We start from the raw sequence: 25,687 nt of genomic DNA, 5'->3' as shown, positions 1-25,687 counted from the left end.
TTTTTGGTTTCGGAAATTTTTCATACGTGTAAAAGGTGACGTACCGGAAGTAGTCATGCAGAACATACAACATCGTCAAAATATACTTCATCATTTAATAATATTATAATCGGTGACTCACCAACCTAGATGTAAATTCCTCCACAATTAAAAATTTAGCATGTATAGGTTTTGAGAATTTTTTGATATGTTGGAATCCATGCACGTTTCCCGAATGCTTGGTGATGAAGAAATAGCTTTACACGCTGGCAGGTTTGGTAACTTAGCAACATTACCACAGGCAGCCCAAATATTAATGAAAGTTGGAAAATGGAAGGCCAGTCTCTCCACGCTACCTCACCCTGCAACGGAGGGACGTAAAAGAACCACTGACGACGTCACCACCCTCAGTGACTGGCCTTTACTAATGATTTCTTAATGGGAGGATTGTGGGATGGGTATAGGGATTTTACGGGGTTGGAAATTGGTGCTGTACCTCGAAGGGCAGCACCAGCACTAGCAGCACCAGCCTGCGGGCCAAAAAAGGGTCTCAAATAAAAGAGATTTTGCCGTAAAGTGAAGTATGAAGGTAAAAGCGTATCTTAGTATGTTCATGGTATTCAGTTTCGCAGTAGAGAAACTTGAAAAGATTATTTTTTCGAGGGATCCCTGGCAAAAGGGATTCCAAGGCCTCACTGAGTCTTTATCTAACCTTTCTTATCTTTTTGTCTTCTCCTTTTTTTTCTTTTCTTTTTTTTTTTTTTTTCTTCCTTTTTTTTTTTTTTTTTTTTTTTTTTTTTCCTCTTCTCTCTTGTTTTCGTTCTGTCTTTCTCTCTTACTTTCTTTCTTTCTTTTCTTCTCTTCTTGCTTACATAGTGGGCGTACGGAAGGAACTGACGACGAAATTTCCTGCCTGATGTGTACTAATCGCGTTGGCGATGACCTCTGTTACGAGTCCTTCTGAGCTGTAAGCACTTCGACTGCCATGCCATTAAAAGATTACTGATGAGTAAAATAAGCTATTTCTTTCCAGGTTTAATTTAGAACCGCATACCAACCCGCGGGATTCCCGTATTACATCCTGTTGTGAGCTCCAGGCTCCCTCGTGCTCTCCTCAAACCGCGTCGTTCCTCATTTTCGCGGTCACACGGAATATTTTTTGCTTAATTTTCTTTCTTTATTTTTGGTTTTCCATTGAGCAAAATTAATCGAGCTCCACGGCTTGAGTGCTATGTAGCTATGGTGGTGAAAAAGTGCCCAGATTGTGACCAAACGGTATGTAAATTGTTGAGTTTTTCTTTCGATTTTAAACGAATGTTTGTATAAATTTGTATTTCGCGTGATTGAGTATATTTTTTGATAGCAACCAAATTAGGCCTTACATTTTATTCATTTATGCCCAAATAATCACAAATAAAACACCCCTTGCTTTCGTAATATTTTAAATGCGACATCGATGAACAAAACTCTGAAATTTTTGGGTAAAAAATGTCGATACGATTTGTTATAAATTAAGTTTAGATTATTCAAATGCACACTAGATTTAGCTTATATAAGCTTTTATAATATCAACGGAAATTTCTAAAAAAAAAAGATTAAAAACAGGATCCTCTGAATATTCATGGCAATATAGAAATTTTGTTATCTTGATTTTTATATTTTTTGTGGGGTTCTACTTTAACTTGTAGGAGTTATTTTAAGTCTTAAGTTTGGCATTATTTGTTGATGTAGAATATTTAATTTTAACTATTTCTCAAGGTATATTTTCATGTACCAGTCGGAATTAATATTTATAAAATATGCTAAGAAAATTTATTATTATTTTTATCACTTACTACAAAATATTATTTATCTATTCCAATTATAAAATTTATTTGCTTTTGTTATAAATTTATTTTTTCTCCATGGGGAATCAATTTATAATTTTCAATTTTTACTTTCTTTTTTATAATTAATGACATGGGTAATTAAATTGAATTGATTTGAATTTGCTTATGTGTCATTTTCTCTCTATGCTTAAAAGTGTTAAATAAACTCTCAAATGTTATTGATACTGGGCTATTGCTCTATATCAGAGCATGGCTAACTCACAGACAGAACCTTGAAACAACCTCTTGCCATCCATGTCAGTGCATGGCTAACTCACAGATTGAACCCTAAAACAACCTCTGGGGTTGTTTCTGGCTCAACATTACTGGTCAAAATAACCACCAATCGGAAAGCTTAAAATAAAAGCTGGAAATGAATATTGGGCAATGTTGGAACTTTTCTGGTCAAATAATTCTCTTGCTGGTTATTTTGACCAGTAACATTGAGGCAGAAACAAGATATGACTGAGCTAAACCTAATTTGGCCAGTCAATATTACCATCAACTTACCAGCAGTTGTTTTATGTTCTGAGCTGGGTAATTTATATTAAACTGTTATTTTATGATATATAATATATAACCAATTAATGCAAAGCTGTCACCATGTGGCTTTTCCATGAGTTTTTCACTAGAGAATTATTTATTGTTATTTATTATTTAACTTAGATAGAATGCATGCTCCGATTGGTTGAGAAGTATGCTGTATTAGTGAACAATGCACAACTACTGATGCCAATTTCATATGCATGGCCAACTTTGCAAAGGAATGAAATAAAACAGCATTGAAACTACAACATATTTTTTCTTTCTATATGATAATATTTGAAACAAAAAATATTTTTTCTTTCTATATAATATTAATTGAAACAAATAAAACATATTTTTCAGTGCTTGGTTCAGTAATAAAGCCCACGAGAAAGCACTGTCTTGCATGCTTATAAACATCACTTTCAGCATGATGTATGTATTATTGCGATGTACATACTTGCATTTGATTATGTTACACATGCTAATTATGTTGATGTTAGAAATAATAAAATTATTTTATATTATTATCATTACTGAATAGATCACAAAAAAAAGCTTAACATTATATTTTTAAACACAATGATATTCACGATAGTTAGATTTATTTATTCATATCATGGCAATCATTTTTTCTAGTTGCCAGTGGCCTGCAAGTCTTGTCATTGTGGACACGTATTCATCAGCAGAAAACAGATCATGTCTGCTCAAGATAAGTCTGATAATGGTTAGTATATATTCATATGACAAGACATTTGGTCTGAAAAAATGGAGCCATCTGAGTACTGTCTTTGAGTAATTGTGTACTTTATGACCAACCAAGGTGATGGTCTCTAATTGCCTTACTGTGGACCAATGCACAGTCAACTAAACAACGCTACACCAGCACACAGCTGATGCAGGACCAGCAGTCAGACATTTTTTATTACCCTGGGATTGTGTCAAGTGCGCCATATAGAAATGCAATGTTATGCCGCCCGTTAGAAATGCAACTTTTTCAATTTCCAACAAATTGTGAAATGTCTGCCAGAGTTTTGAAAGTTTTAAAATAATAGGAGAAGATCATAAACAAGCCAGAGAATCATGGCAGGGTTTTCATTAAGTTTTGAAACAATAGGATCAGATCATGGTCATTTTAGCTGGAGCATTTTGCTCAGTTATCGGAGCATTCTCAAGTGTCTAGGCTGTACGTTGTCATTGTTGCTAATATTGCAGTTGTTGCTGCTGTTGTAATATTGCTTCCGTATTGCATGACGACCGCAAGGACATCTGTGGACAGCTGTTATCGGTTGTTTCTGTTATTGTAATGTTTTTTCCTTATTCATGATCAGGTGATGGAAGTCAGCGAGATCAGCGGCTGCGACCAGAAGTCCCAAAAAGAGAAATAAAAGATTTTGATTACGATTTTGGAAGTAAAACAAATCCACTGTCGCTTGAAGCAGGACCAAGTCAGGAAAAACCCAACCCCACAAAAGTCTTGATACTAGAAAACCACTCATACAGTACTGTAGGGAACACTGTCGATGGAGCTGCAAGAAGTTATATCACCATACCACAGCCCATGTCAAATGAGGTAAGTAATATATATAGTATGAGTGGCCGTGTTGTATCAGATATACAAACTCGACGCGTAGGCCGAGAGTTTGTATATTGGATACAACACGGACACGAATACTGTATATTACTTATCAAACGTCTAGGTTTTCAAAATTAGCTTTCAAAATTAAAGTGAATCTGGCCAAGAAAATCCAACTTAAAATTTATGCAAATGAACACAATTTTGTATCACATTTACAACACTCTTCACGGTCGTGATTTCTGTTGTGTTTTTCTTATGAATTATTCATGAGTTTGACAATGAAATATACATATTTTAAGATGATTACTACTTATGTCAAAACCATTGGGCCATAATTTTATGCATTAATTTCTGCACGAAATAAGTTTACAAGTATCACAGCATATTTGTATTTGCTCCAGGCTAATTCTACTGTGATATTCCGAGTGTAGTTAAACTTTCTGACTGCAAATACAGGATTTTTGAAGTGCAAATATATGATATGACATTATATTCTAGAGTTTAGATTGAGTGCCAACTTCACACAATCATTATATCAAAGCCATTTTTAAACGTTTTTGTATCTCCTTGTCATTTGTTGTGCAGTAGCTGAATGTTTTATACTTGTGCGTTTGGTGTGACTGAACTTACCGGAAAACTTGAAAGAATATCCAGAAAATTACAAACCATATCTTTGGACTCTTGCTCTGTCTTATCTTCTCCGTCTTAAAAAAATTGCTCAAATCTTAATCTGGGAAAATGCAAAAAATTCCCTTAAATAGCTTTTATATATGACTGATTTCAAGCGTAAACGAGGTCGTCCTAAAGGCTCCAAGAACAAGCCTAAACCTGTGGTGCAACCTGGAGAAGAAGGACCCGAAAATGAACAGTCTCTTTTAAATGGCTCTCAGGTTAGTGCTTAAATTTATTCATAATAATGTTTGAAAATATTTATTGAAGTAGTATAATTATTATCATTATAACTGATGTTGTTGTAAGCATAATAAAATGTTAGAGACCTTATGCATTAGGACAGCAGGAACAGGACAGCAACGCTAGGATGATGACACAAGCACATTTTCAAAATGGTTTTCTTGCATACTGAAAAAGAATGAAAAAGCACCAATAGAGCACCAAACATGTGACCTGATTTCTGAAATTGGATTGGCTTAGACGTTCATTAATTATTCATAAATTTAGCAAATATATATATATCACCATCCTTATTATCATCATCATCATCATAACGATCATCATCACCATATTAATGTATCACCATCACTATTTTCATCACCATCATAATTAACCATAATTATCATCACCACTATCATATATCATTATCACTATTATATATCCTCATCATCAGATGTCAACATTATCATCATGATCATCATAATCAATATTATCATGATCTTATAATATGATTAACGAGTATTAACTATAAGTAATATATACAGTATGAGTGGCCGTGTTGTATATCTTATACGAATAACTGTAGATTACTTATCAAACGTCTAGGTTAGTTCCTTTGTGTTTCACTAAAATTTTCAAGATAAAAGTGAATTTGGTCAAGAAAATCCATCTTAAAGTTTATGCAAATGAACATGTTTCTATATCAGATTTACGAGACTCTTCACGGTCGTGATTTCTGTTGTGTTTTCCTCATGAATTATTAATGAGTTTGACAATATAGCATATTTAAAAAAATCACATTTGTTTTAATAATTTAAATGTTTTATTCCCTTTTATTTAATTACAATCAGAATACTGATGGAGACACGTCCAAGAGGAAGAGAGGACGTCCTAAAGGATCTAAAAACAAACCCAAGGACCCGTTACTGTTAAAATCAGCCAAAGGAAGCCAAGGTACAGATGGGTGGAGCTCTGATCAACCTGATGACTCTTACCCTGAACCACCACTAGATGCAATGCCGCACATATCGAAAGAAAAGGCAATATCATACTCTATTGTGTTATCAGATATTAACCAAAAGATGATGAAGCAGTCATCAATGAACTTTGTTTAGAATGAGTTACTAGTTCCTAATAGTATCCACGCCTACTCTAATTGCAAGAAGAGCTTTCATCTCATTACCAGCCTGTAATGTTAAGCCCGTTTACACTGGCGATTTTTGCTGCGATTTTTGTGGCAATTTTCGGAAATATGAAATCTTTTGTCTCATCCTTCAAAAGAGACACTCGTCTAGGAAAATCTTGGTATCCTGAAAAAAACTTTACAAGTAAATTCTTTACCATTATTTATTATGGACAAAATGGGGGCTTCAGGTACACACTTCCCCCATGTTCTTTCAACCAGAGAGAATTCTATTACTTGGTATCAATCAGCTGAATGGCTTATTAAAAGCCTACAGTTACAAGCAAATGAATCTCTGCAGTGACATTGCATCTCTTCCTATCATAATTTTATATCATCAGTTGAGTCCCTGTGAGCAGAAGGTATATATTTTCTGGAACTACAAGATATAGACCCCTTGCACTAAACCCAGTCAAAATGATGAACAATATTAACATCAAAAATGAATGGAAATAATTATTTTGTTTTGACCCCAGATTGGGAATTAGCTAGTGCAAGGCAATCTATACCTTTTCATCCATTGAAAAATTCCAAACCCTATATATATATTCCAGGGCAGGCGTGGATATTTTTTGGAACTACACAATATAAGCAAAGGCTTTGTACACTATCAGTAGTATTCTGATATTCAGAGACAAATATTTAGATTTTTTGTAATTATATATTATACTCAATCCCAAGTCTCAGATATTTTTCCAGCTTTTTTCTGCATTTCATTATTATAATAATTATTACATTTCCTTGTTCAGGGTCCAGTTGTACTGAGGGTATCGTGACCCCTTGGACAATCAGTGTCAGAATTATAATTATAGTGTGGAGTAGTTGGTTATAATAGCAAATTTTCAGGCACTCCTGGACAGGAAAAGGTGGAGGGGGGAGGGGGGGGGTGGGGTGGAATAGTTGGCTTTACAAACCTTCTATATTGGTTTCCATCCCATTGGTGGTTGTATTAGAGAAGTTTAGCTGTAAATGACAATAGACATGGATGCAACATCTCAACAGACCTCTCTAATATGAACACTTTTCTAATGTGCATACTTGACTCTGTCCCATTGGTGGCTGTTTTATAGATGTTTGGTTGTAAATGACAATAGACATGGATGCTTTTTTGGCTGACGTAACTAATATATTAAAGATAGGTCTTGTCAAAATGATTGAATTTTTGGTTTTCATGGCCACCATCTTGATTGAATTTGACTAAAGATTCATCATTTCAATCTCTTTTGTAAAATCAACCAACATTGGCATCCATGTCTTCTGTGATTTCATTTTCATGTGAAATGACTGAAGACAAGCAACAGGTCTTTTTGATAAGTTTTGATTGTGGTCTATATAAGGCATGATGAACAAAAGGTGTTCAATGTTTGTTTGTACCCAAGCTAGACCACAATGCATCATGTTCTATATCAGAAAAGGTCTCTATGACAGGCATTGCTGAGTTTCATATCGTGGAAGGACAGGGTCCAAACCAGACAAGAGTGAAAATGATGTCATATATATATCTCCATTTCCCAGTAATTTTTGTTCATTCAGTCAAAATCGGGCTGCATTTGTCAAGTTCAATGGTATTATACATCTAGATATACTAAAATGTTCAATTTATCCAGCCTGATCAACAGTTTCCAGGGCTGCACAGTTGTTTCACTCGATATGAAACCCACCAATGTCAATGTTGAGGAAAAAACTGGCTCAAGTTGGAATAGACCTATCCCGAATTCGCTTGACTGGTCACGAAACAATAGTTTCAAGTTGAGGTTGAACTTGATGAATAAAAGAATCAAGTTCAACCTCGACTTCAAACCAATGTTTCGTGGTCAGTCAAGCGAATTTGGTGTAGGTTTATTGCTTTCATTGTGGTACTCTTTAGGGGACATTTTTTTGAGATGGCGTCCATTTTGTCCCCTAATACAGTCCCACAATGCATTGCAATGCCAACTCGACCCAGTATTTTCCTCGACCTTGCTAATAAATTGTTCTAGTTCCATACTTACCCTTTAGAGATTATATGAACAAAATTAGAGCAGTTATATTTTTAAAACACTGTACATAACTACAATAATTTACTATTTCTAACATGATTTTATATATACATTCTTACCTTCTAACTAACTATACATATATTTCTTTATGCATATATAAATGCGCAATTAAATTCCGACCTATTTTAAGAAACTTGTTGATTTGATATCGTCACACAACGTCCTTAGGGTCGTAACGCAAGTGCATGAAGCGTTGCGTGACGACCCAAAGGTACACGGTACAGATGTAACGGTGGTGTGCCCGAGCATTTTCATTGGATGAACTGTGACCTGCATGGAGCGCTGTAATTGGTTACATGAACGGATTCCATGGTTTCTGTACGTGGTGTGCCATGTGCAGTGCCATGCCCAGCTGGGCGCTGAACGCGGCGCGCAAAGCATGAGTGGACAAAATTACCGGCCCTAAGCATTTGTGGAGCTTGAAAAAATCAAGCAAACATACCAGTAAAGTGAAATTGTTTTCATTCTTCCTCTCCATATTTCTGCTTCTTGTATATTATATTCATAATATTTTAGTCAAAAGAAAGGAAAACAGAAAGATACGCAAAACTTGGGTTACAGTATCCTGCCGAAAACGATCGAATTTTGGTGGAAATTGTACGCCATAACTCCGGGGACGTCTCGGTTCGGTCACATGTCAGTTGATTTCATCTCATTTCAGACTGAGGTTTTCATTCCGTTTTTTCTCCCTCCGCAAAATCCAACACGCTAATACCAATTCGGTCTATGATTTTACCCCGACATGAATCGGCCTGGAGTTTCAAGAGCTGCAGATGTGATCTATGGGGTCCACTATTCTTCGATTGCACGATACGTCATCGCGGCCATGATGGTGCCATTTAACAAAAGATTTCCTATTAGCATCCATTGTTAATGGATGCTAATAGGAATGGCCGGAATGGCACAATGGCCGCAATGCTTTTGTGTAAAACTCTCTTGGGAATGCTTGCAATCCATCAATAGCCTCTCCCCTGATGTCTTCGCGCTGAACATTAGTTTCCATAAGGGCATGTCATGGATGAAGCCCATATGGCTCCTCATTTTCTATCAAATAAACCTTTATTTATTTTATTCAAGTGTCTGGGGCCTGTTGTACAAAGGTTGGATAGTGCTATCCGACGGATAAATCCCATCCAGTGGATAAATTTCTTGCATAACAGCATCTATTTATCCACTGGCTTTTTCTAGCGCTTTCTTCCACTCATACACACTACTGCTATATTCAATGTCCTATACGCTCGACACTCCACTCACATGATTTTTCTATGGATGTCTTTGGGGCGTGACGTCGTTCTGGCACTACAGTATAAGGGATTTCTCTTGGTAAACGTAGTTTCAAATCCCGATAATACACGATTTAATAACTGTAGGTAAGCACACACACATGTTTACCTGAGGCATTCCCTTCTATCAAGATGGAATAACGGATTTCAAGATATTTTCCTTATATCTTTTATTGCACTAATAGAATCCTAACTAAATTTTAATAATATTAATAGCATAATAATAATAATAATAATATTGATGAGGAATTAAACCTATACTTCTAATCTGGACCTATAGTTGTTTTTTTAAAGCCTTGGTTATTGCTTAGGGTCCCCTAATTTCTTACTCGGCCGCCATGTTGGGCGATCTAGTCAAGGGCAGATCCAGGATTTTCCCTATGTGGTGAAGGGAGTGGGGTTTGGGGTTAAACTGGCGAACCGAACCCCCCCCCCCCCCCCCCCAAAATCCCAACAAAATCCCTAAATGACAACTACGAATCCCCTATCCCTTGATTTTATCGATCCATTAGGGGTTTCGGACGAACCCCTTCCTAGTCTCTTGAAGAAGTCATCGAGCATGGTGGAGACGATGTCACACAACCCACTAACAACCCATAGGATGCGAGCATTTTCACGACTCATGGCCGCCATGTTGGTTCAATTAAGAGAATCTCACGACAAATCTTCAATTTCATCGAACATGACGGCTATGACATGACGTCATCTTTATGCACTCGAGCTCCAATAAAAATTGACTGAAACATGTTTGTAAAGTATTCACAATGCAACTGCGCTTAATTCTTTTGAGATATTCGAGTTCTCTCGCTCCTCGATCCGCGCGCGATATAATCTCTGTTTAATTAAGCCAATTGCAAAACCAGGGCCCAGTTGTACGAAGTATGGATAGCGCTATCAGGCGGATAAATCCTTATCCAGTGGATAAGTCGATGCTGATATCCAATTAATTTATCCACTGGATAAGATTTATCCGTTGGATAGCGCTATCCATGCTTCGTACGACCGGGCCCAGCAGTGTAGCATTTTTCGTCATATACTACGTGACGCATTGCGTGACACATTACGTGACACAATGCGTAACACATTGCGTAAAACATTGCGTGACACATTGCGTAAATTCGTTTGGCTTTGTGGTCTCGGTAGCGTATAATACATCACAATATGCGATGCATGTTTCATCAGTTGTTCTGTAGCCTCGTATAAAAGTCTTATACGTTTAAGTTCGACTCCGCCATAATGAAACAAATTTCGTCATCGTTGGAGCCCTTCGCGTAGGAAGTGTAGTGTCCCTACGAAGAAAGCAGACCAGACCATCAGGATATACCTGCATGATGATGCGATATGATGATGATGATGGTGCTGCTGCTGATACTGATAATTATAGCGCTGAAGATGATGACGATGATGGTTATGATGATGATGATGATCAGTATGATGCTGATGATGATGGTAAGGTGGTACGTGAAGATGATTATGGTGGTGTTGATGATAATAATAAAGTGATGATGATGCTGATAGTGCTGATGACGAAATGGTGGTGATAATGATGGCGATTACAATCATACCTTAGGAATATACTTTGGTAGCTTGAAGGTTTCGTAGATTCGCATTTTTTGCCCTAGAATAAAAAAGCAAAAAAATCTATTCACTTACTCTTTAGTTCACTCTGACCCTTTCAAGACACAAGCATCTAAAATATAAAATATAAAATCTGAGACCCGAGTAGCACGCTGCAAATCGTAATATATTCACAGCCGAACAACGTAGATTATGAAGCATGACCTTTCAGTTACAAATGTGAATTTTCGTTTTTAGGTAGTAAACATAAAAGTACAAAAATGTCATATCTTTGACCAACAACGTTTTTTAAAATAGGTATAATTAATGTCTGGCGCTTCAACTTTTGACTTACCTTTTTTCATAGGGCATTTAAAAGTATCTACTTTAGCTTTACATAAATCATACTTCTGGTCAAATAAAGTTCGTCCATGATATTGTGCGGTGATATGCACTGTGCCTTTGGAAAGAGAAACCGCTAGAAAGAGAAACAAACAAAAAATCCAGACTTAAAATTTAAATGATTAAATCATAAAACGCAACACCAAACAACCTGCTGCCTCTAGGGTCGCGGCTGTGTTGTCGAGGGTGACATTATAGGGACCATAAGGTGCAGCAGCACGGACGACGGCGACGACTGCAAGCATTCAGTAGCACTAATTGTGATATTTAATAGACACTTGTTGGAATGTACGAAATACTGTGCATCATTGCCGTCTTATGCTGAAAGTAAGACGTGAAATGTCCTATTTTTATGTCCTAAAGAGAACGGCTACGCCAAAAGCATCTTTGCTGATTTTCGTTTTAAGCAAATGCAAAGTGCTCCTAAAAGAAGTCATTTCACTCTAAAACTGGGGTGCTTATTAGTGAGTAAATACTAGACCAATATGAAATAATGATATAATCAGGACCAATATGAAATAATGATATAATCAGGAGGTTGAAGCGCGGGGCCGTCCTGCAGCGTAAGGTCCCTTTTAAATCAGGGTGGGAAGCAGAAGGAGAGAATCTCGCCTCCGCTTCTGATTAAATGGATGGACAGCGGGTGGTGTGCGCTGCAGATGTACTGCCTCTCACTGCAGCTAGCATGCGCACGTTGTGTCATCTGCTCATTGCATGGATCCTCAACCATATTAAGCAGAGTTGCTTGTTCGTAGTTTTGCGTGGTGCAGATGGAGACGACATATATAGAGCGAATTGTAAAGCTGCTGTTACACTAGGAAATGTTCCTCGTAACTTGTCTCGCACTTTTGTCTGACTCTTTAGTTTGTGTAGTTAGATGCGACACTCAACTTGTTAGACATGGTTCAAAGTAAAACGCGCACCGTAGTCTTACCCAAATTGTCTTGCAAGTTGAGTGTCACATCTAACTACACAAACTAAAGAGTCAGGTTGACCAGAAGGACTCTCCTTTGGTGTGGCTGTCATGCAGTTGGACTGATTCCTTAATATTCGGCCACTGTCCTTACTTAGGTCTATACCTTCCAGTTCAACCCGAACTACAACCTTCATAGCCTTGTTCACAACTAAGAACAATATTGAATGCACAGAAATAGTTTAAAATGGCTAGTTCTTATATAACCATGTAATCTTATCTGAGATTCTGTTTACATCACGTTTCTGAAACGTGATAGAAATAGAATCTCATATTCCTCTTGATTTTACTCTGTAAAGGCCTATGCTTAGGAAATAGCGGCATCAACCTTACCATTAAAGTTAATTTTCAGACGGAGAAAAACATGATGCTGACTGAGATCAGTCAGGAATTAAGGGTCGATATACTCACGCATGGTGAAATTGGTTGCTATGGTTGCTATCACTGTACCAAGTTTCTTGTCGAAATGGATCAGCACTTTTCCTATTTTCACTCGAGGCGACTCAGGCTCTAGAAATATCAACAATGAACAGAACGAATAAATATTAAATAACCGGAATTCTATAAACCAGAACTTTCAATTTTAACAAACCTAACTAATGAATGGATGAATGGACGAATAAGAAGTATGACGACGGAACAAATGAAAGGAAGGAAGGAAGGAAGGAAGGAAGGAAGGAAGGAAGGAAGGAAGGAAGGGAGGGAGGGAGGGAGGGAGGAAGAGAAGAACGAACGAACGAACGAACGAACGAACGAACGAACGAACGAACGAACGAACGAACGAACGAAGGGAGTCATGTATAAGAAAACAAACAAAGAAGGAAGGAAGAAAGACAGCCGAAAGAACCGAGGACAATCGTGGCAACTCGTTTGTATTTGATGCAAACTCGGCAATACTTCTCGCCTGTGTAAAACCTTTTTTGTTTTGTTTTGCACCCCCAGGTGTGGCTAGGATAGTGTGTCATCGAGTATAGGAACTAATGACTGGGCATGTCGTCTCGTGTTCATAACCTTTACCCTCGTACCACGTGATTCAGCAATCCCGGTAAATTCAAGACACAAAAACAAGACGAGAATTTTCTAAAAATATTTTAGAAAGTAAACATGAAATCGGATATAAGGAGTAGCTATGCCTCCTGGGCTGTATTGAAAGTATGCAAAGCCACAGGAAGCCCAAGCTAGGTTTTGCTTTATGCTCAGAAAACATGAACAAATTAATCTTTCAATTTCCTTGCTTATATATATACTCTATGAAAATTATTTAGATGCCAAGCAAAACTTCAGAGAGGCTACATTTTCTATTATTTAATTAATATTCACTAGAACGAATATTGGGCTTCCTGTGCAGTCAAAAATATTTATATTCGGTTTCTATCGGAATGATTTTTAATATAAACAAACTTCTCAAGTAATATATACAATATGAGTGGGAGATCTGTATCAGGATTTAAAACACTCATATTGTATATTATTTTTAAAATGTCTAGATTTAGAGTAAAAAAATTAACATTAAGGTGGCTCGACCCCCTCACGCTTGACCGCTACCTTCCACTTTTGGAACGCTAGTGCATAAACGTCTTTTATCCGATTGCAAATCTTTTTTGCACATAAGTCACATAAAGATTGAATTAATATTTGACGAATATTAATTACGATTTGATGCTCTGGGAATTCTATTGTTTGCTAATGATCATAACATCAAATTCTTTCGCACCATGCACGGTCTCATCTCGCTTGGCTGCTTTCCGATTTACCCCCGAAGTTTGGTAACAAACAGTTGTTTTTTTTTTATTCAAACGTGGGACGTTTGTCATGATGTACTTTGTCAGTGTGAGTGAATAGAATCGGCGAACATACCTCAAATTAAAACTTCAAGAAAGAAGCGAGCAAGACTTTTGAGTTTAGATAAAGAACCATACTTCGGGAGTAAATCGGAAAGCAGCCAAGCAGCGTTCGCTTTAGATCGCTTTAAATGAGTTCAATAGTCTTGCAATTTTGTGTAATATTAGTTTAAGTCTGACGTAATTTTGAGAGAAATGATCAGCGAATTTTAGAATAATGGAAGATCTAGTAAGATTGACTAGAAAACTGCGATGAAAAGTGCGCATCAAATGTTTACCCCGTCTTCTGCACTATACGTTTTCACAAAATCGCATAAGTCGATTACCTTCAAAATGTTCTTTTTAAAACTAGATACAGAGTAAAACTAAATGAGCAATAACTTTTGTGAATATATAGCTCTGAAATATTAATTTCGGCCGTATGAAATCCATTGTTTAGTTTTGAAGTAGATTATGCACTATATTTAAATAATCTCAAATATCTCATAATTAGCTCGATAGATTTTTTCAAAAATCCCCACAAATGGAGGCATCTAGTATATATTTATATGGTACGAAGCATTTTAGTGTTGAACGCTCTGCAAGGCTAAAATTATTTTCTAAACGAAATCAAATATTTCATCATAATCACGTGTTATGACGTCCGATCTCATAAAAAACTGCATCAAACATTAATTCAATCTTTATGTGACTTATGTGCAAAAAAGATTTGCAATCGGATAAAAGACGTTTATGCACTAGCGTTCCAAAAGTGGAAGGTAGCGGTCAAGCGTGAGGGGGTCGAGCCACCTTAAGGCCCCGTCCACACTATGCTAACCTGCGTGCAGTCGGCCTCTAACTGACTGCACGCAGGTTACGTTCACTATGCCGGATAAATTTGAATCCGAATTTTTATTTATTTGGTTAGGCCTACCGTCAACACTAGTCCGGGCGAATCCGGAACAATTCTTCACCGAAAACGAATTTTCGAAATGGAACCGAATGAATAAAAATTCGGATTCAAATTTATCCGGCATTGTGTGGACGGGACCTAAATGTAATTTGGCCGATATATTTCAAATTTCAAAGTCAGCCTTATGCAAATCAGGACGAATTCTGTATCAGGGTTTACAGATGCCTTCACTGTAGTGATTTTGTATTGTTCTAAGGTCATTAATTATTCATGATTTTTTAAATGCTTAGACTGTGATTGACCTCATACCCTGGGCCTCACATAAAGCAGTCTCGGAAACTTTTCTTCCAATCCCCGCTATTTGTCTTTGAAACAGCTTTATTTTCGGTTTAAAAGAACAAGAGCTTGCGTGATTCTATTACGAAACGATAAATAGACCCCTTGCAGTACGTCGGAATGCAGCTCAATTGGAGTACGAATTCTATTGTACTATTATTATTCTGTATTTAATACAGGGTATTGTTTGAGCTTTAAACCTATTATTTTACTTTCTAAAATAATTCTCTGTCCTGTACTGAGGACAATTCGACAAAAAGCATCGACTAAAATTAATTGACTTTTGTTCTCTCTTATTTTTTGAATATTTCGTGTTATGACATATAACTTAAGAAAATCCTTATGATTTTTACAGTTCATTTAGTTAAGTTGTTGATAATCATTTATTAGTTCAATTTAAATACATTAATTATTACATTTTTTTCCTGGTCATGGCAAATAATAAATAAATAAATCGCCGATAGCTAGTTTGAAGATGGTAGAAAAGCTTTCCATCTAAAAATATATTCTCACTTGACCTTTCCTGGGGGAAATAGCAACACGTCAGCAAATGTACAGAATAACAACATAAAAACCCTACCGCATTGATCGTATACATCTCCTATAGAACGATAACCAAGTTTTTCCATCTGGCCTGTCCATTTGTCCCATCCAACAGTGAAGTTACCTCTTGTACCTGACTCTCCAAAAAGGTCCAGCTCTGCGAGGTTCGCGAAGAAATACGGTCGAAGCATAACCCCTACGAAGGCTATAAACAACAGCAAAAGAATCTGAATTACGATTCGCTTCTTGTAGCCAATGCTGAAGAAACGATAACGAATGTAAGAGAACATGCTAGATATTCCTTCTAACATCTTATCATCTCATTCTAGTTGTAGAAGACAAAGAAATTGCGGACTTCCAAGGTCAGGCAAAAATTTCTAGTGAAAAAAAATTGGTGAAATTTGAGACAAGACTTAAGACCGGAAATGATGTTACGTTAATCAATCCCAAAGGGATTTGGAATGATGCCATAATGTCAGCTGGTTTGAACACATTTCCAAGATTTCAGAACATTGAGAGTTTTATCAGCATTTTATCTTTGTGTTTAATGGTTACTTTTACTTAAGAATTAACAAATATATATATATTCAAGGTTACTTTAAGGCTTCACATTCACTATCTTTGAGAGGGCTAACTGTGACATCGCACGTGATGGACCCGTGGTTTGATCCCACGGTTGTCAAGGCAACTAGCGTGAAGAGGTCACGCAAGCAAGCTTTTAACCTGGACTTTCGCAAAGTCCGCCGCCCTCTTTGTATCTCGCTCACTGGCGCGCGAATCAAATTAAAGACTCTCGCAGAAGACACGTGATCTTGACTTGGGGCAAGTCTGATCTGGATCTGATCTAAGCGGTATGAAGGAGAACTAAAATTATGTTGCTCTAGGTTTTGGTATAAAAAAACGAACAAATGTCAATCAATTAATAATTATTTTGAAATTTGAAGGATTTTTATGACTTACCATGGTAACAGTCGCGCGACAGCGAAGTCTCTGACAAGGTGGCGCGGCTTATATCTGCCTCTGCAATTTTGCGCGCATCGTGTGCACGGCCGGCATCTCGTAATGGCATTTAATTCTGGGGTCTGCGCTGTAAGTAAATAGCGTCTTTTTATTGAAGGTATGTAACCCACGAAAAATACTCTATCGTCCGCAACAGATACATGTATCCATTTGGAGGCCTGGAGTTTTCTCCTCAAAATCGTAGCACAGCAGATAATTCAACTAAACCATAATGCAATCTGAAGACTTTGGGTTTGCAGGTTGATTTCGCTTCCACTACTGATTATTTTCATATGCGCGCATGGAGTGCAATTGCGCATGCGCATCTCTCTACGCTAGTTTTTTTTAGTTTTTTCCCCTTTCTTCATTCGCATCCTTTTAATGAATGAAAGAAAGATGCCTCCTGTTAATGCTTCCTCTTAAAGGAAAACAAGGCCACTCGGCAACGTGGAAATAAATGTCTTGGAATTTTTTCCCGCGTCCCACACGGAAAGGAGTGACCATTGATACCTATTCATCAGCTACACAATCAATATACTGGGTCTGCTGGTCATAGCAAGGGGTTAATCATCTACTGGATTAGGGGCCGGCTAACCTCTCCCTTAAGCTTCGGCCAAGCTTCCTGATCAGTCTGTAATTCCTCCCGGGATAGGCGTGTTGGGGCCGAAATTATCAGCGTAGCCGTAAGTCCATACAACGGTTCAGCATTCGATTTATGGAAGTATGGTACTGGTTAATCGATCAATAAACATCAAATAATTTGGCTATAAAAGATAATATTAAAACAGAAATGATAACAGGGTAAATTTTACACCGTAAAAAGATGAAAAAACTTTCTATCACTCGACGAAATAATGGATTTGGTCATCATATGTCCACTTGGCAAATGTTGGGCAAATATGGTGCTCTATATTTGCCCATACATTTGCCTATGCAGGCAAAGGTCGGGGTAAATTTCTAATAAATTTGCCATTGCTTTGCCATACATCTGAACACATGGGTAAATATGTTATATATTTGCCCTTAGTTTAGACGCATTTACCCAGTGGGGATATATGATAACCGTTTTTGCCCTATATTTGCCCTATTGTCAAATGAAGGGCACATATGAAATCAACTTTGCACTAGGCTTTGCCCCATATTTACCTGGGGAGCAAATACAATACCCCAAACTGAGTATATCCGATGTGAGGTTTCCGTTTCAATGCATTGCAATCAAAACATTTCAAAACAAATCGATAATTTTTCAACTGAATTATAATGGATGTTGGCTTGTTTTTACGACTTACAAGGGGGGGGGGGGGGGGGTGCATGCAGGTCCATCTCAGTCATATGTGTCAATTTTTTCTCCTAACGCATGACATCAATATTGCGACCACATTAATTCAATCATTGTTTTGCTTTGATGTCATGAAAGTGAGGTTATATGCGTTGATACACACAGGAAAAAACGCGGACGATGTATTTATAATATGCGTAAGTCGTACATGCGTTTTTTCCAGTGACAATAAGAAAACTCATTAACCCATTAACCTCAGCTGCATTTCAAACCGCTAACATCTGTAATATTATTTGAAGCATCAATTTTGTTTAGTCTAAACATATGAATTCATCATTTTTATTGGCAATATATGCAATTTCATTCATAATTATTTTAATTCATCTAATTTTAAACTCATCAAACAATTCATTCAATTTTCATTTTGACTATCTAGTTACTGATGCACAGTTCAAACAGTTTATTTTTGATAGCTTTGAATATTTTTCCTGGATGATACTTTACTGTCATCTCCATCATCCGTACAATTTACGTTGTAAAGGACAAACAATTAATACTCTTTCTTTGTCAATAACATCGTAAGCAGCAACAAACTGGCTGTGTATCCTTTGTATGGGAATGAATGTAGAGGGCCCTTCCATTTCAAACAAGTTTCTGCACCAAATTTCATGTGGTCTGCCAATCCTGTGTCTTTCTGGATGTCGCTGATACCATCGAACCTTTGCCATACACAATGATTCCTGCTTGCCATCAATTATAATGGTTTGTTTAAGAAAGAAATTGACAACACCGGGGCGCAAGTCAAATGAATCGGTCTCAATACTGCCACTATATTGGCCACACCAACTTGCAAGAATGAAGGAAGAACGTTCCAGTCTAGAGTCAGAGGACCCTAGCTTTGTCCCCGAATATCCAATGGTACTAATTCTCTCAAACGCATCGGTAACACATTCAATGACCGAGTGTTGAGGTAAAATTGTTTCATAAGCTTTAAAGAGATATTCTGTATAGTCATCATCAAGAACATCAATGGATCGAGGTGAAAAACATGAGTATGCATTCATATTGCTCCACTCTAAGCAACGTAGTACTTGACCAACTGAAAGATTAAGTGTTGATGGTATTGATGGGATGCTTTCGCCAAGTGTTCCTACTTGTTGTGCCTCCTGAAGAAGTTGCAATACTGGTTGGAAAGTTTCTCGAAATCTCTCTGGTAAAGGGATATCTCTTAGTTCATGCTTTTGGAGAAATTTTCTCATGATTTGTATTTCAACAGATCTATTGTTAGTTCGAAACGCTCCTAAAATCCCATTGAAACGTTCGAAGCTGAAAAGCCAAAATGAATATACAGGCCCGTAATCTAAAATACATTGTTTGAGGTGCAGGTGTAGATGCATGTTTGGCGTAACACGTTCCTTTCCATATCTTTTTTCAAACGATTTACAAAATTCCACTAGGTAATCATGTCCTTCTTGTAGCTCTTCAGTTGTAATAAGTGGAGAGCAAAGGTGAAAGCAGGACAATACGAATAACCTCCACAGCTCCAAATCATCTGTTGGAACGATATTCCAAATGCAGAATACAGAATACAAGAGAGTCCATGTTTTCCACTGATCAGCAGTAAATCCTCCAAACGATGTTGACATCTTTTTCGGGAGACGCCCAATAAATGATGGTGCTTTGACGTCATCTACCTTTTCCTGGATTTTATTCAAATTTTCTTTAGAAATAATTGGCGTTTCAGCATTTAGCCATACATTTTTCATTAAATGTTTTGCTGTCCCTAAAATCAAATTGTGCATAGGATCAACAACATGGTAACGAGTACAATCGAAGTAAGGCAACTGTAAGAGTTCAGAATATCTTGTTCCAGTGGAAGTTTCAATTTGGTTTCGTTCATCAGCGGTTGTTGCATTGAGTATTTTCTGAGCCTCTCTTCGATGCTCTTCATTTGTCCTTGGTGTATCGTCATCTTCGAAACCTGAAAAATCCATGCTACTAAAATCTCCGGAAAAAAATCTTGTGCACTTTGAGCACCCTCGGTGAGCAGTACATCCTAAGAAACCGCAAACTTTTCTTAGTGCAGGAATGTCACAAGCAATACAAAGGAGGGCAGCTCGAAAACATCTTGCTGTTCTACTCCCATGAGGCCGAACTTGGATGCCTTCGTGCCACAATAAGTTCAATTCGGCTACAAGTGGTTGTAAGTACGTATTGATATTCAATTTGGGCTCGTGTGGACCAGGTATTACCCCAACTATTATTACGTTTTCCTCTTTGTACCTTTCTTTTCTCGGAAGATTTAGGAGGACCATATATATGACTCCAACGCTATAGACACTGTGCTTAAAAGGCTGAAACCAGTCAACATTCAGCATAAAAGCATAATTATTAGGCTGGGCAAGGAAAGGAGTGCCGTTAAAATATTGCCAATCTTTCCACACTTGGCCATCGTAAATATCAACTAAAATATCGTCCGGTACATTCCGATTTCTCCAAATCTCACATTTTTGTACAAAGTCTGGTCGCTTAATAAAGTGAGTTAGAGTGTCTCTGATGCTTTTATAACAATAAACTTTATGTGGGTACAATTTCGTCTGTCCATTTTTCAAACGAATTTCCTTAAGCAATTCCGCTCCACAAGGTGTGCGGCGAAACAATTGACGGTGATTCGGAAAAGCAACGTGAGAACATGGTTTAGCAATGACACGCCCGAATCTTGTTGTAATACAGTCTTGAAAACGGTATAGGGTGTCGCATTTCGGACAAACAACATACTTTGAATGCTTATCTTTAAAAGAAAGATAATTTTTCAAGAGTTTGAAGGAGCTCGGGAAAACCAATACTGCGGTTGGGAAAATGATTGGCGAAAGCTCACACAAAACCTGAAAAATCGCTTTAAAAAAGGCGAGGAGAATATCAATGCCTCGATCTGGTACAGAAAAGTATGCAGACCAAAAGCACACAAACAAGGCAATCCAGTTACTAAGGGTCACTCGGGAACTTGCTTCGACGGCAACGCTTATTTCTGCACTAGATTGTTCAAAATCTCTTTCTAGGTCTTCGATATCAATATCCCAAGTTTCAACCAATCTCCTTCTTTCATTTCCTCTTATCTCTTCATGCTCAGATTCACTGTCCGAATTGTCATCCCAAAACCCTTGATCTTCTTCCTCAAAGTTAATTTATTCCGTCTCCTTTAAACATAAGCAAATACGATGTATTTTATTCATTCGGCATTGTATAACTGCAACATAGTATAAGATAAAGTCTGAAACCATTATAATACTAGAAAAAAAAATGTCAGTAAAAAAAACCTCATGGGCTAAGGGACCGGTCATTACTTAAGTTGGAGGGGGAGGGGGGGGGAGGAGAAATTGGGGGGGGGGGGGGGGGGGGCTGAAATTTTTGCTAGTGAAAAATGGGGGGTCTTGAAATTTAAATATGACTTTTAGGGAAAATTTTTAAATTTTTTACTACAATCCATGGGGGGTTTTCGATAAACTTGGATGCCTTCAAAGGGGGGGCCTTGAAATTTTTTTGCGTCACTGACAATTTCTCCTCCCCCCCCTCCAACTTAAATAATGACCGGTCCCTAAATGTATAATTTTGACCCAAATTTTGCTCTGAAAATAAATGATTTCCATTGAAAATAAAATATAAATTTCTAAGTCAGCAAAACAACAATTTATAATTCGTGAAAGAAAAATGATAAATCGAAAATAAAAAACCCAAGAGACATATTAAATAAATTACTTATAATTGTACTTCTCGAACTTGACAAACATGTTTTGCCGGATACCATGCTATCTCAGGATGACCACAGTCATGAATTGATTTGGAGACGAAAATGTACAGCAATATCCATTTGAACATAGTAAATTCTTTTTGGCGTTTTAAATGAGTTTTATCTCTAGCTATGATTTTATAAACTCTTTGAATGAATCTTTCTGAATGAACACTGAGGTTTTAATGGCAACCATAAGCCGATTACTTAATAATGCACCCTTCTTAAAAGTAACGGTGAAAACGAGGCTAAGATAGAAATAGAAAAGAATCATTTGTACCTCTAACTTAATCTCGCTTCAATAACACTAATGCTTGGTAGTAAATCCAATAGGGGAGCTATATCATGTGCAAATCAGCCGCTTGTTAAAGATTCAGTCTTTTATCTATGCAGTTTGACTTTAACATTTAAAGATTATATAATCTAATCATCAAATAAACGTATAACATCAATACCTTTTTGTGAAGTAGCTGGTAAGAATTCGTCACTTGATGGTTGGTTTGTATTTGGCACATCAGAGGAGTCTTGATCAGTTTGGTCCAAAACGTTTATCTCGCTGTAGTCATTAGAAGAAGTGTCGTTCTGGCCGTCAATCTCGTGAGTGAAAATACTATCATTTGAGTCTTCGTCGTCATTCCGCTGTAATTGCCATTGATTTGTTAAAGGATCATAAAATTCTTCTTTGTGACGGCAAAATACTCTGTAATGTAGATCTTCGTTACAATGAAAGCAATGATAACGCTTTGACATCGCAGAAGACATTTTGTTTTCCAGAACTATATAATTAAAAAGACGGTGTGCATCATTGGGATAATTACTCAAAATCCAAGCATTTTGAATGGCTAACAGCCATATTCCAGCGTAATAAAGTTCCACGTCCATCAACCACATGCCATTGGACAAAAGCACGCCGGATCTTTATTACCGTGCCCTTTTCCTTAGAGCTGTCACTGTTGGCGGCAGATAATGGTACGATGGTTTTAGAGCTAGAAGCTAATCAAGTTTATTGCAATGATATTTCGTGAATCTAGGCTTTAGAAAAAATTTCATAACTTTATAAAATGGAGCAAAGAGCTTTAAGATAATAGATATATTACTTAACATGAATCCTGGATACAACTTCAGCATTTTTATGACAGTTATTCCTTTTTTTATTATTAGACTTCATTATATGAACGTATATGTCATCACAAGTCACGTGATACGCCGTGATAGATAGGGGGTAGATTTGTTCAGTGGATGTACTTATTCGTTCATTCGCCTTTTGGTCACAAACAGGTAACAAACTCTGTCGGTCATCTAGTTTCCCGCACATTCTATATCTTTGCTTATAAATTGCGTTCATTGGTCGCGATCAAAAAATGGGAAGAACATCTACACCTTTACCAGGACGCCCAATGCCAATCCATTCTGTTACTGCAACTACCAGTACAAGCAGTACCAGTAGACATACTGAAAATGGCGCCAATTCTCAAAGGCTTAATATACTTATTCCCTCTGTCCCTGGTGGTAACGAGGATGTGCTAAGAGAACACAGAAATCGCCTATTGCAAGCAACAAGCGAGAATGAGAACGTTGACCCCGACAGCGAAAAAGAAGAAATTTCTTCAAATTTCGAAACGATTGTGAAACAGTTTAAAGAACTGCAAGAACAAAACCGCCAAATACTAGTGGCCTTAAAAGAAAGCCAGCAGAACAAGGACAACAGCAAGATCAAGATTACTGTCTCAAAGGCTGTTACAGTAAGTAAAGTGGCAATATTTAAAAAAGTAAGCTATTTTTATTGATAATTTTACTGGGAATTCTTGGCGCGAAGAATAGTTGGTATAATTATGCAGCGGTATAATTTATGCAATGCTAAAATTGGCGGGAAACCCGCCATGGTAGTGGTTAATGCTACCAAACTTTACTATTGATTTCCAATAACAAGACACTGAATGATAATGGTAATTTCCTTTTTTGTAAAGGAATTGATTTGATTTCGATTTTTTTCCCAATATTATACAATCACAGCCATAAAAATAATGAAAACATTATTACTATGTCTAAGAATAACTTAAGGTACATCTTATGATTTTAATGAATTATATTATGTTATTACAGTCTGAAGTACGCTTGGTAGCAAAGAAATTACGGGACAGGGAAGAAAACCCTGTTATATGGGATTTTACTAAAGCGTAAGTATGAAAATTTAATAAAAATGATCTTGTCTGAATCATCCATAGTTTCTCCACTTACCACTCAAATATGGCATTTCCTAATTAGTTTCAGAGATGACGTCAACGAACAGATTAATAACGCAATAAGGGATAGAGTTCTGAATGTTCATAAGGATGTCTCTGCCGTCGAGTTAGAAGGTATTTATGTATTTTATATTACGAAGTGCGAAAGGCCTTATGCACCTATCAAAGTTAACCCGGGGGGAGGGGTGAGGACAAAGGGTGGTGGTGGTCGGGGGGGGGGGAGGGAGGAGGGGGTAACGAAATCCTTTTAGAAATATTCAAATGCCGAAGGGAGGGGAAGCAGTTTGAAATAAAATAACATGGGGGAAAAAAAAAAAAGCGAAACAAAACAAAACAAAGCAAAAGCAAATGGATGCTAAAGGAGTAATTGTCGGCCAAATGCCAAAATTTCTAACAAATTTTGTCTTAAGTTTTAATATATGGGTACTTGATATAATTTCAGCTGCCCTTAAAAGTCACTTTCTGACGAGAAGAAAGAGAAACAAAAGAGAGCGTTCAGGGGCCCTTGGAAGACATCAAAAGATGCAGCGGAAAACACAAAGAAAACAAAATGTGAGTAAACTGAATTTGCAACGATTATGACTTTGTTTAATAAGAAACTTTGACTGACGGTGTTTTTTTTTTTCTTTTTTCTTTTAGCTCCTAAAATCCAGATCCAAGGCAGCGGACTTGTCAACCTCGCTATCACCAGGGGACAAAGAGAAAGTCAAGGCAATTATGAAACTGGAGTATATGTCATCAGAGGAGTCGATGTCAGAGGCGGATGACCAGGCTGATGACGATACAGCGGACAGTGGCTCTGATAACGAAGGGGGCCCTACTAAGCAGAGTAAAGTTTTAATAAAACACCCTCTGCCATGGAGAAGCCCCCTAGCTAACCAGTTCATGGAAAGCATGGACCGAAAGGCAAAAAGGAGGCTGTCAGAGCGCAGTCTCACCATGTTTTTGAAGCGGAAAATCGGTGAGCCGTCAAGACGCCCAAGGCCATCTGGAGGTCCCGAATGGGCATTGAGAACCTAAAGGTTTTTATCAAATCAAGGGCACTGGGACACCGAACGTGGTTGGGGTTTCTACGAGTTTTATGAATTAAATCTTGTGTCACTTTTCCTCCGTTCCTTTGGCCTGATTTCTAGGGTTTTCGTTCTTCTTTCGATTACTTGAACGTTATACTCGTTTACTTGAAGAAATCCAAAGGTCAAACGGTATAGCAGCGGCTATTTATGCCTATTGACCTTTGGATTTCTTCAAGTAAACAAGTATAATGTTCAAATAATCGAAAGAAAAAGGAAAACCCTAGAAATCAGGCCAAAGGAACGGAGGAACAGTGACACAAGATTTAATTCATAAAACTCGTAGAAACCCCAACCACGTTCGGTGTCCTTAATTAAATTTTTGCAGTTATAAATGAAGTGTACTACTACAGAATATCTAAAAAGAATCGTACATAAGCCACAGATCGATTGACAACTAAACATTATGATCTTCTTT

The 25,687-nt window shown here is 37.3% G+C and overlaps 3 protein-coding genes across 6 annotated transcripts; 2 read left to right on the top strand and 1 right to left on the bottom strand.

Moving 5' to 3' along the window:
* Window positions 1–1,107: 1,107 nt before the first annotated feature.
* LOC116296592 (uncharacterized) lies at window positions 1,108–6,892 on the top strand. Of its 3 annotated transcripts, XM_089034242.1 has the most exons (6): window positions 1,109–1,254; window positions 2,736–2,807; window positions 3,012–3,099; window positions 3,704–3,945; window positions 4,713–4,841; window positions 5,694–6,892. In XM_089034242.1, exons 3-6 carry the CDS (start codon window positions 3,072–3,074, stop codon window positions 5,955–5,957), a joined length of 663 nt encoding a protein of 220 aa, XP_088890368.1. In that variant the 5' UTR covers window positions 1,109–1,254; window positions 2,736–2,807; window positions 3,012–3,071; the 3' UTR covers window positions 5,958–6,892. The 3 variants fall into 3 exon arrangements, with proteins under 3 accessions (XP_031560492.2, XP_031560491.2, XP_088890368.1); XM_031704632.2 differs by lacking the exon at window positions 2,736–2,807 and having other exon boundaries at window positions 1,108–1,254; window positions 4,737–4,841; XM_031704631.2 differs by lacking the exon at window positions 2,736–2,807 and having other exon boundaries at window positions 1,108–1,254.
* A 2,886-nt stretch (window positions 6,893–9,778) lies between these two features.
* Window positions 9,779–16,426, bottom strand: LOC116296612 (putative phosphatidylglycerol/phosphatidylinositol transfer protein 2). 2 transcript variants are annotated; one of them, XM_031704659.2, is made up of 5 exons: window positions 15,929–16,424; window positions 12,691–12,789; window positions 11,260–11,382; window positions 10,913–10,965; window positions 9,779–10,636 (listed from the first exon to the last, which is right to left on the bottom strand). In XM_031704659.2, exons 1-5 carry the CDS (start codon window positions 16,200–16,202, stop codon window positions 10,556–10,558), a joined length of 630 nt encoding a protein of 209 aa, XP_031560519.1. In that variant the 5' UTR covers window positions 16,203–16,424; the 3' UTR covers window positions 9,779–10,555. The 2 variants fall into 2 exon arrangements, with proteins under 2 accessions (XP_031560519.1, XP_088890367.1); XM_089034241.1 differs by lacking the exons at window positions 9,779–10,636; window positions 10,913–10,965 and adding an exon at window positions 11,000–11,037 and having other exon boundaries at window positions 15,929–16,426.
* Window positions 16,427–24,156: 7,730 nt separating this feature from the next.
* Window positions 24,157–25,357, top strand: LOC148909210 (uncharacterized). The gene is made up of 3 exons (XM_089034042.1): window positions 24,157–24,313; window positions 24,642–24,751; window positions 24,839–25,357. Exons 1-3 carry the CDS (start codon window positions 24,157–24,159, stop codon window positions 25,217–25,219), a joined length of 648 nt encoding a protein of 215 aa, XP_088890168.1. The 3' UTR covers window positions 25,220–25,357.
* The last annotated feature ends 330 nt before the right edge of the window (window positions 25,358–25,687 follow it).

The sequence above is a fragment of the Actinia tenebrosa genome, unplaced genomic scaffold, assembly GCF_029948245.1.
Source record: "Actinia tenebrosa isolate PJP-AT-01 unplaced genomic scaffold, QUT_ActTen_1.0 PGA_scaffold2__45_contigs__length_23673736, whole genome shotgun sequence".
Lineage (NCBI taxonomy): Eukaryota > Metazoa > Cnidaria > Anthozoa > Actiniaria > Actiniidae > Actinia > Actinia tenebrosa.
Note: the sequence above shows the minus strand (reverse complement) of the source record. Positions and strands in the feature narration are given on the sequence as shown.

What these genes read in the sequence shown, in the direction of transcription:
- LOC116296592 (XM_031704631.2), top strand. Translation starts at nt 1,219, where the DNA reads ATGGTGGTGAAAAAGTGCCCAGATTGTGACCAAACG. An exon ending in TCAAGATAAGTCTGATAATG is followed by an intron (nt 3,100 to 3,703) that starts GTTAGTATATAT and finishes ATTCATGATCAG; the next exon opens with GTGATGGAAGTCAGCGAGAT. An exon ending in CTCTTTTAAATGGCTCTCAG is followed by an intron (nt 4,842 to 5,693) that starts GTTAGTGCTTAA and finishes AATTACAATCAG; the next exon opens with AATACTGATGGAGACACGTC.
- LOC116296612 (XM_031704659.2), bottom strand. Translation starts at nt 16,202, where the DNA reads ATGTTAGAAGGAATATCTAGCATGTTCTCTTACATTCGTTATCGTTTC. An exon ending in AGCAACCAATTTCACCATGC is followed by an intron (nt 11,383 to 12,690) that starts GTGAGTATATCG and finishes TTCTCTTTCTAG; the next exon opens with CGGTTTCTCTTTCCAAAGGC. An exon ending in TACCAAAGTATATTCCTAAG is followed by an intron (nt 10,637 to 10,912) that starts GTATGATTGTAA and finishes CTTTCTTCGTAG; the next exon opens with GGACACTACACTTCCTACGC.
- LOC148909210 (XM_089034042.1), top strand. Translation starts at nt 24,157, where the DNA reads ATGATCTTGTCTGAATCATCCATAGTTTCTCCACTTACCACTCAAATA. An exon ending in CTCTGCCGTCGAGTTAGAAG is followed by an intron (nt 24,314 to 24,641) that starts GTATTTATGTAT and finishes ATATAATTTCAG; the next exon opens with CTGCCCTTAAAAGTCACTTT. An exon ending in AAACACAAAGAAAACAAAAT is followed by an intron (nt 24,752 to 24,838) that starts GTGAGTAAACTG and finishes TTTTTCTTTTAG; the next exon opens with CTCCTAAAATCCAGATCCAA.